The 10,954-nt window shown below is 36.3% G+C and overlaps 1 protein-coding gene across 1 annotated transcript in view; it reads left to right on the forward strand.

Moving 5' to 3' along the window:
- The window catches only part of LOC114537309, a 31,727-nt gene extending 25,127 nt beyond the window's left edge, over positions 1-6,600 (forward strand). The window contains exons 8-12 of the mRNA XM_028558450.1: positions 1,429-1,722; positions 2,052-2,375; positions 2,990-3,313; positions 4,102-4,425; positions 6,428-6,600. Of these exons, the coding sequence (XP_028414251.1) occupies positions 1,429-1,722; positions 2,052-2,375; positions 2,990-3,313; positions 4,102-4,425; positions 6,428-6,600 (1,439 nt within the window). The remainder of the gene's footprint in view (positions 1-1,428; positions 1,723-2,051; positions 2,376-2,989; positions 3,314-4,101; positions 4,426-6,427) is intronic.
- Positions 6,601-10,954: the final 4,354 nt, after the last annotated feature.

Raw genomic sequence — 10,954 nt, forward strand, 5'->3', positions numbered from 1 at the left:
ACACTTTGGAAAGGTTTTAGGAATTATTTCGACAGCAAATAATTATTTAAGTTAATTCGTTCGGTTTGAGCTAATGTATTGATTTGTTTATCTTTGCTTCAATGCAAAATACACGATAAATGAATACAACCGTACAAATTGAAACATGGTAATCGAAATATTTGTTTGGGATGCCAAAATTCGATTCTTTTGATTGGCAGCAAGTGGTAAGGCTACGTTTGTTCCTGAATTTTGAATAATCAAAGAATGCCTGAAATTTTAAAATAGATTGTTTATAATTTGCTTAATTTTATTTCACATCGACATTGTTTATCAAACAAAATGGCCTTTCATTAACAATCTTTCCAAAATTCTTTGCACAGAAATTGCTGTTCAAAACAACGTCCCTGCGACCCTGCCCTCACGGCTTATAATCTTTCGACTGACAATATATCCTCGTCGGGTAAAGTTTTGACGCTCGTTTATTGACCAATCGAAAACGTTCTTATATCCAATTTAGTCCTTAAAATGCATTTAATCTTAGGTTAAATATTTTAACCCTGGGTTAACTAACCCTACCGCTAACCCTGCTTTGAACAACACAGTTTTAACCCAGGTTTAGCTAACCTTGGGTTAGAGATTTTAACTTAGGTTTAGCACTAACCCAGGGTTAAATTTAACCTGCTTTTGAACAACTGGCCCCAGATCGCAGCAGTCATTAAAGGGTGCAAAAATTTCGGTTTCATCAGCATGCATAGAGGGAAGGTGTAGTGTGAAAGTAATACCGCTTAAAGCCGTAACAAACGACGGAGCATATAACGTACCTTGTTGAGCCAGAGACAAGTTATGTTGGTGCGATGGAAGTGGAAGGGAGCGCATCCCCCAACTGTTCTAAATGCGTCGCAGAGCGATGGGACGACGTGGACGCAAGGCGGGCCATTGCGCTCTGTAGCCCTAAGAAAAACTCTGGCGACTGAAACTCTGAAAGGTAACGTTCCAGTTGGTGTTGGTCCCCGTGGAAGCTGGGGTAGAAGACTCTCCCAAAGACGCATCAGCCGCGTGTAAATCCACAAGGACGAAGTTTAGGTTCTTTCAATGTAAACCATTTAAAATTTTTGTTAGGCTTGTTACACTTTGCGTGCTGAGTAACTAATGACCGCAAAGGGAGTGAGAACGCAATATAACACGTGGGCTGACTTAGAACACCTCGACAGAAACACCTAACTTCCGGAACACGCGTGCTTTCCTCGCTATTAACTTTGGTTGATGAATAACCTCATTAAACTCGAGCCCGCAAGTCGCTGGTAATTAAGCCAGCAGTTACAGTAATGATTTAATTTCTTTAATATTTCGTAACCATTTCCGAAGTTTTCGACATCCTAATTGTACTTTCTTTAGTCTTTTTTTTATAAACTTGAAAAATTCCCAATTGTTTATTTTGCAATTTAGCTTGTGATTGCCCATGCACACAAACAGTAAATTCTGAAGTTGAAGAGGGTCAGGACAAGAAGATCCTAGTCAGTTGGACAGAACCTAAGCCTAGATGCCCGGCAACACCAAATCCCGCCAATCCGAAACTTATTGGCTTGTTTTCTATTGGTAATTACACGCTGTACTACAATTACACGTACAGCGACAAGTATGGAACATTTGGCATCCAATGTCATGTAAGAATTGCTGTCACAGTTATGCTCTTCACTCTAATAATAATCCCAATTGTTTTACATTACTTAACTAAAACTTGTACTGAATGCTATAGGGTAACCTGTATTCAAATTTCGCATGGTTATAGCTAATTGAAAAAAAGTTGAATTCTATAAACCTCAAACGCTGAAACGTAAAACCCGAAATATAAGCGTGCACTGTGTACAAATGCTAAGCCTTAATTGTGTTGAACAGTGTCGGTATAATAGAGTTCGAATTAAATTTTTCTCTTGGAGACGTGCATTAAAAAACAATACAGACCTACGGGCCTGAGAAACGAAATCAGAAATTTTCGTTATTTTAGTTTCACTTCACTATTAATTCCACTATTCAAAGCATCAGCATAAGCTTGACTTTAAATCTTCCAGCTTATATAACGCTGAGGTTACAAGGATCTTTAAGTAAAAATGGAACAGGACGTGTTGAAGTATTCTTCAATAGACAATGGGGAACAATTTGTGCTCATGGATGGGATTTAAGAGATGCTAGAGTTGTCTGTCGTCAACTTGGTTATAAAGATGCTGTTAGAGCTCCTTACGGAGCTCAGGTTCCTCGTGGTTCTGGACGGATATGGTTAGACGAGGTTGGATGCAAAGGAATGGAACAAAATTTGATAAGTTGTTCTCATAGAGGATGGGGAAAACATGATTGCAGTCATTACGAAGACGCTGGAGTAGAATGTGTTTCAACAGGTAAAGATGCAAAAAATAACAACATGTCAAGGTAGCTCAATGAGCATATATCTAACAGCGTTCGTTAACTTGGACTATAGAGACCTTACGCAAACAGGACGGCACCTTCGTAATGGCGTGTAAGAAATTGCTTTGCTTCCGTTGTTGCTAATCAATGCATATTAATATTTGGCAAAAGCGGAAGCAACACCATTTCTACACGCCATTACGAAGGTGCCGTCCTGTTTGCGTAAGGTTTCTATTATCTTTGCAATAGACCTATTTCATAATGACGTCAAGCAAGGAAAGTCTGCTGTTAGAAGAAGTTTGATTGGCTCGATAGTTTTGTGGAACAAATCAAATTGCGTGTGACAGCAGACTTTCCGCATTTGACGTCTTATACGAAAGGTCTATTGTCTGTGTAACTCTATTATCAGGCTTGTGTACTTTAATGCTGTTAATCACGCAAAGACGAATCAATGTCTATGATTTCTATCAAAAGCAAACATTTGGTATGAACTCTGCCCGAGAAATGAAAACAGAAATTTTCGTGATATTAGTTTCACCATGGTTTCACTTTACTATTAATTCCACTATTCAAAGCATCAGCATAAGCTTCATTTTAAATATTCCAGCTTATAAAACGCTGAGGTTACAAGGATCTTTAAGTAAAAATGGAACAGGACGTGTTGAAGTGTTCTTCAATGGACAATGGGGAACAATCTGTGATAATACATGGGATTTCAAAGATGCTAGAGTTGTTTGTCATCAACTTGGTTATCAAGATGCTGTTAGAGCTCTTCAGGGAGGTCAGGTTCCTCATGGTTCTGGACGGATATGGTTAGACGAGGTTGCATGCACAGGAATGGAGCAAAATTTGACAAGTTGTTCCTATAGAGAATCGAGAGAACATGATTGCAGTCATTACGAAGACGCTGGAGTAGAATGTGTTTCAACAGGTAAAGATACAAAAAATAAACATGTTAATGCTCTCTGACCATATTTCTAAAAAACACGCTGGAGTAGAATGTGTTTCAACAGGTAAAGATACAAAAAATAAACATGTTAATGCTCTCTGACCATATTTCTAAAAAACGGAAATGTTATTTTGTTATTCTCTATTATCATGATTGTGAACTCTTAATGCCGATGATCACGCAAAGTACGAGTTGCACACAAAGTACGCAAAGTTGAGATATTTTATATGAAGTTTGCCTTGAATTAACTACAATTTCTGCTTGCTTATACACCAAAGAATTATTTTTTAATTTTTTTTTTGCAATTTTTGCTGCGATTTTATGTGCTATATTCTTTCTTTGATAGATACAAATGAGTGAATTAGTTACTGATACTCAAATAAGAGTTCTTATACATCAGAGAATTCGTAACTAGTTACTCGTTCATATCTATCGAGAGAGCAAAATATCACAAAAAATCACAGCAAAAATCGCAAGTGTAAACGGGCCTTTAAACGCGTAACATAAACCACGAAATATAAGCGTGCAAAGTATACAAGTGTCAATGGTTTAATTGTGTTGAACAGTGCAGTATAACGGAATCGATCTCGAATTAAATTTTTCACTTTGAGATATGTGTTAAAAGACAATGGAAACCTACGTGCTTGAAAAACGAAATGAGTAATTTTCGTGATATTAGTTTCACTTAATTACTTTACTATTTATTCCACTATTCAAAGCATCCGCATATAACTCACAGAAGCTTTATTTAGTTATTTTAAATATTCCAGCTGATATAACGCTGCGGTTACAAGGATCTTTGAGTAAAAATGGAACAGGACGTGTTGAAGTGTTCTTCAATGGACAGTGGGGAACAATCTGTGATGATGGATGGGATTTCAAAGATGCTAGAGTTGTGTGTCGTCAACTTGGTTATCAAGATGCTGTGAGAGCTCTTCAGGGAGGTCAGGTTCCTCATGGTTCTGGACGGATATTGTTAGACGAGGTTGGATGCAAAGGAATGGAGCAAAATTTGATAAGTTGTTCTCATAAAGGATGGGGGAAACATGATTGCAGTCATTCCGAAGACGCTGGATTAGAATGTATTTCACCAGGTAAAGATACAAAAAATAAACATGTTAATGTGGCTCTCATAGCACATATCTGAAAAACGCAAATTTTTCCCTATTTCTCACTTAAAAGTGTTTTTCTCCTCCTGTCCTGACACATTTTTTTAAAACTTCACCAGTTAAATCTTTGCATTCTTCTTGAATTAGGTGGACGTCTTTACAGCGTTTATATCTGAGGTTCAACAGCGTCCGTTAACTCGAACTTTGCTGTGCGATTGTCTGTGTAACTGTATTATAAGGATTGTCAACTTTAATTACGGTGATCACGCAAAGTACGAGTGAATGACTATGATTTCTTTCGTAATCAAACATTTTGTATGAAGTTTGCCTTGTATTAGCTACAATTTCTGCTTGCTTACAGCAAAGAATAAGTTATCTAATTTTTGGGATAATAGAAAATTTGTTAAATCTTTTCATTGGGAATATAATACCAGTTCTTTAATATTTTTTATTTGCTCTCAAGCAATGTTGCAATTTTGCCTTTAGCGTCTCATCTTTTGTTAACAGAAGAACCCTACTTGAAAAGTTCATGTCGCATAGTGAGTTTCGTTACCACTAATGTGCTCTTAGGAAAGAAAAAATACAGTTATTATGTGGAATGCAATTAAAAACATATCCAACAAAACTTTTTTTGGTAACCCCACATGGTCTATTATCTATATACAACCAGTTCAACGCCTTAACGTAAAGGCCGAAATAGCTACAAACTTGCAAAGTATACAATTACAAGTGTCAAGCTTTAATTGTGTTCAACAGTGTGGGTTTAATGGAACTGGAATTGATTTTTTCACTTGGAGATATACAATGAAAACCAATAGAAACCCAATGGCTTATTTTCCTGATATTAGTTCACTTTACTATTATTTCCACTATTCAAAGCATCAGCATAAGCGAGTTGATTTCGAATGAAATTAAGTTCAATTTGACATTAGGAAGCGCATGGCTGAAAAATAGGATGAAGTCATGAAGATAATTTCCGCCGAGTAGAACCCTTTCCAATAGCAATGCTGCAATGGCATAATAATATTGCAAAACGAGCAGTGATACGATATTTAAAAGCGCCATCTTAAAAAAATACGTTAAAAAAGGCATTACAAATATGGGGTGTATCTCGGGAATTCGTATCGGCGTCATGTAAACTTGTCGAAAATCGTTATCTTCATCCCACTCATGTGAACGGGGCCTTACATGTTTTACAGCCCACCCAGTGAGGACAAACACTTTCCTGAAGCGCGACCCATTTTTATAATGATGTCTAAAAACATACACACACTCCATTAGCAAAATTATGGTTTCCCAGGACGTGTCTGGGGAGTGTCTAACACTTACTCATACAAAAAAACTCTAACAATGCCTGCGTTGCGTAATAATAGAAGACATTTATAGTGTAGATCACACATAATTAATCGCTAATTTTAAGAATTTTTTTTTATCACTGCACATATAATCAAAATGGTATAGTGGAGGTTGGGGGGGGGGGCATTATAAAAAAAGAGGGATTGCGTAATTGTAGGGGGTCTGCAGGATCTCTCACAGATAATTATTTGTATTTTTGAGTCCCTATGCGTTGATTTCCTGCATTTTGGGCCACAGTTACTGATTAACCCATCTGAGAAGAGTGAGGTCTGTTGAGAAAATACCATTTATTACATCACATTTCTTATTTTATCACTGCACAAATTGGTTATCACTGCACACTAACAATAAGTATGAATTTAATGCGAGACATATTTTATTGCAGTATGCATATGTCCTGGGACTGGCGCAATGCCAGTTCATATATTACTGATATACTATGTCATGTGAAAATTCATGTCACAGGTAAATGCTTATTACATTCTTTGGGAATCTGGGAAGTGTTAGCCTTACCGTTAAAAAAAACCCAAAATCTAAGTTTGATTTATTTAATGACTTCGATGAATCTAAGTTTGATTTATTTAATGACCTCGATGCACTTATATCATCATTATATATTGTTACCTTTCAGGAAAGGATTGTGGTCACACGGATTATAATCACATCACTCATGTTTGCTGTTGTGGTGAAGTCCACAGGAAGAAATATGACTTCAAATGCTGTGGCACAGAATACTACAATCCTAATAACAAGAATTGTTGCCGAGGAGCGATCGTTGTCACCTTTGGAGAACTTTGCCCTTAAAATCAATTTAACCTTGCCTTTGTGCAATGTATGTTGTAGTGTTGCAGTAGACTAGCTGGTGATAAGCAAAAATTGCTGCGAAACTCACTAATCTTTTCTCGCCCACATATGATAATTTAGGTAGCTTTTTAGTACATTTTCAGTTGGATTGAAGTGACTGTCGCTTCTTCGTCAGGTATTAGGTTATTTTGTCCTAATTTTTTCATATCATTTACTTTACTTGCGTATCTTTGTATTTTTATGGGGTATTGGGCTCTTGCAATGTTCACGAATCGTAGTTTGCTAATTTGGGTGGCATGTTGATATTTTATTGAGCCGATTACTGTTGACTGTTAACCGTATTTTAATTTGGCGCTTGCAAGAGCTCACGTCATAGTTTAAACCACTGAGCTATATAATAATTCCTGGAGGACCGGTTCGTCATTTTTCGGTAACTTCGCCGCCATCTTTTTGCACAAAAAAACATGGCGGATTTTGCCTTCTGCGCACTGCGCAGAAGTTTTGCTGACGCCATATGGTCCCCTTTGCCCAGGGTAATTACCACTGACCAGGCTCAAATCTGAGCCCGCTACGAGAGATGCTCCCCCCTGGTTTATCTAAACAACAGTATTTCCCCCCTGGTTTTTTATGAATATTTTTTTTGCCGTGAAACATGTTGGAAACCTTGCTGTTTTGTATTTTTCGATTTATTTTTGTGCTACAAAGCGTTGCAATAAGGCGTTTATTTCAGTTCTTTACAATCGTGGACGCTATTTTGCGAATGCCAGAGAAAATATTAATATTAAAACGTAAAAAAAAATTGTGGACGAAGGATTTTTATGTACGATTAGCTGACAGGTTATTTTATTTATTTATTTATTTTCATTATTCATACATTTCTGTATAAAATTTTTGAAAATACTTGAATATTTTTCGAGTCTTGTCAGAAATTTGGATTATCTTTCGGATATCAATCGCCGACTAAAGGTTACCGGCAGAAAATATGTTGTTATGTGATGTTTTCCTTAGAACATCATGCTTATGCATATCAGCCCATAACTCAAGGAAAAAAAGGCCAAACCTCATGCAAGATGCTGGGCAGCTGATTATATAGTAATAGTACTTCACGTCATTTGCATAGGATATTTTCATTCAGGTCATTATAGCTAGCCTAAGTTACCCCTATCTTACTGTATCCCAAGTAATGCATTTTCAAATGATTCCCTGTTTGACTCAAGGATTTGATATGGAATCATATTCCAGATAATGCGAAGAAAGGCTATGGTAAATAACAAAAATTTTATTATAGTACCAACTACCAAGAAGAATATGGTACTAGTTGTGCTATTAAACAAATGTCTCATGAATTCATGAAAATGCAACTGAGCCTATTCATTCCTCCATTATTCTATAATCTATTAACCTTCAATTCCTGATTAGCCCCATGATAATATTCCTTTGAATGGTGGGGAGGGTAAAACTGTCCAGAAGTTGCTGCAAATTGAAAACAAACTGCTCAGTCAATGCATGTCTGTATAAATTTATTTTCCATTTATATAACTATCTTAACTATGACTAACAAAGTCAACATGGTAAAATTAACAGTTTAATGTTCCAGTAATTTGCAAAAAAGCCATCCCCAAATTCAATAGCATCTTCATCCTAAAAAAGAGAGATCAGACCAAGTTTAACTGTACTCAATAGAGTACACCCAGAGGACAGAGCCAGAGGGGAATAAAAACCATTGCAAACTGATTAACAATCAAGCTTGTAGCTTGATCAACAAGGTGCAAGATGCCAAGAAGTCTATTAAGCCATGATTATTGACTTTGCATTTGACAAGGCAAACAAGATAACATACTAGACTTTTAACCAACCACTTTGAAATCTGACAGTAAAATATTTTGTATCAGCACTCACACAGTCATCATGTTTAATGTTTTAAATTCATCTAAAGGATCAATAGAGAGACTAGTAGATTCACTGGGAGGATTGAATATTGATTCATTTTAATTGTTTGGCTGAAAATACTCATGAGTTGGCATTCAATATGAGTGAAAGCTCCAGTGCAAATGCCATAAAGAGTTCTATTCAAAAGCCAAAACTGGCAAAACATAGCCAAAACTCAAAAGATCAGTTATTGATCCTTTTTCATAAAGTATAGTTTTTCATAGCGTAACTAAGTCATGTACTATTGATCAAAAAGGCTGCACTCTGCAGCATATTTGCCGTTTTTAACATTAATTTCAAAAGAAATAAACTGCAACAGACGCTTTGGTAGTTGTCTATATACCAAAGGCGAAAAACGAAAATGTTATGAAAACCGGCTTACCTGAGGTAAAAATTGATATCCCGATAGGTGAATTAGGCCATTCACAGCATCATATGTAGAGCGAGAAATCACTTCTCCATTTAACTTGTTGAACAGGGAAAAAGAGTCTTTTTAGATGAAACGCGGAGAAAATATATGCCGAAAACAATACCGAAAACCAAAAATATTTTCATAAAAATCGGGAGGGTGATGGACACGTTTTTGACTTTGTATCGCGGTATGTCAGTGGTAATTACCATGGGCAAAGGGGACCATGTGGCGTCAGCAAAGCTGAAAATCCGCCATCTTTTTCGTTACACTTTTTGGTGGCGAGCCGGTCCTCCAGGAATTATTATATAGCTCAGTGGTTTAAACGCACTTTAGCCAGGTTTTCCCATGTAGTCATCAACCAGGCCTGGACCTGACCTCGAGCACGATTTTTGTAATGTGAATGGGCTTTACCTAGTCTTTATCTAGTTTAATCTATTTTCAACTTAATAGTATGGGTAGTGTTCCGTGTATTTAGTCAATTATGTTGCCTATTAGATATCGCGAATGTATAGCACATAATATTACCTAGACTTGTCCAAGACCTGGTCCAGGCCAGATCTAGGCTTCTAGTGTAAACGTGGCTATTGTCACATGTCCAGGGCCTGGTTCAGTAAAGCTCGTAGTGATAACAAGGTTTGAGTGAAAGTTCACACTTACACTTACATAATAACCAGTTGTTGTGTAAACAATTGAATTAGACAATGATAATTGACCAACGTCATCTGGTGTTTTAAATGCGATTTATAAAATATGCTTTGAGCGAACATCGATAATATCCTTTGTAGGAACATTACAATCGTCATTCGACGAACTTATAAGTTCGGGTATTTCGAAAGAGGACGCTTAGAAAATTTACACCGTGATCTTTGCTTAGCTGTGTGTGCTAATTTGCCTCATATTGCCAGTTTATGTATTGGCTTGCAAATTTGCACTAATTAGCATCGCATTGTAACTCTTGATTTTAAGGTTAAGTCACCACTGCAGTTAGTTTAAGTTTTCGTTTGAAAGATGTATAATACCTTTAAATATAAATATATGTGTATTTAAAAAGTTTAATTGCATTCATATTTAAGCCTATAGTCCTTATATTTCAGAGACAGTTGATGATGTAGCTATTGTTCGTGGCCGGAGACAAAGAAATTCATTTAAGATAGTGAGTTTTGTTCCTGCTTAATTAAAGTCTCTAGGAAGCATTGAAAATTGAAAAAAAATCCTATGTAACAGCTGCAATTTCACGAAGCTAAGCTTGGAGTCCATATTGTGGAAGGCACTTTTGTTAAGACCTACTTTTGAGATTTTCTAAATACCTATTCACTATTTTTGCTAAATCTCATGATGCTGTGCGCGCACATTCCTTAGGGTACTAAATCCCGCCAAAATCAAAACGTCGCAATTTTGATTATTTTTGTACCCCAAGATATGCACGCGCACAGCATCATGGGATTTAGTCAAAATAGTGTATACGGCGATTCTTACATATAGTTTCCCCCAAAAATTTTTTCGGAATTAATTCAGAATTATTTTGTGATCCATATAGACGAACTGTTAATTCGAATTGTGAATCTTATTGTAGTAAAACGGTGATAATTTTTGTCCGAAAGTAATTGGCGTTTTATGTTTATAGCTTATCGGACTTTTACTGTTGCACCAATCTTAATAATAGTGTCGGTTCACCTCCTGAAGAAGATATTTACCCAAAAAAAACTAAGAAAATTAAACTAAAAAAATCATATTTTACTCATTAATATATATTTCGGAAGATATCATAGTTTGAATAATTAAGCTTTTTTTTACCGTAGCAATAATAATGGCACATACCACCATCTTTGATATTCATGTATGTCTTTGGTTATGCATGATGTCACAAGCGGAGTAAATTTATAATTTTATTGAGCGCTTCTCATGCCTAGTGGATGATGTTAAATACTAATTCATCGATCATGTCTTAAATTCACTCATATGCTTGCTACACAGGAGCATCCACTTGTAATAAAAAGTTTTTCTCTGGTTGTG

This window comes from Dendronephthya gigantea, unplaced genomic scaffold (genome assembly GCF_004324835.1).
Source record: "Dendronephthya gigantea isolate DGI-Jeju-01 unplaced genomic scaffold, DenGig_1.0 000156F, whole genome shotgun sequence".
Taxonomy (NCBI): domain Eukaryota; kingdom Metazoa; phylum Cnidaria; class Anthozoa; order Malacalcyonacea; family Nephtheidae; genus Dendronephthya; species Dendronephthya gigantea.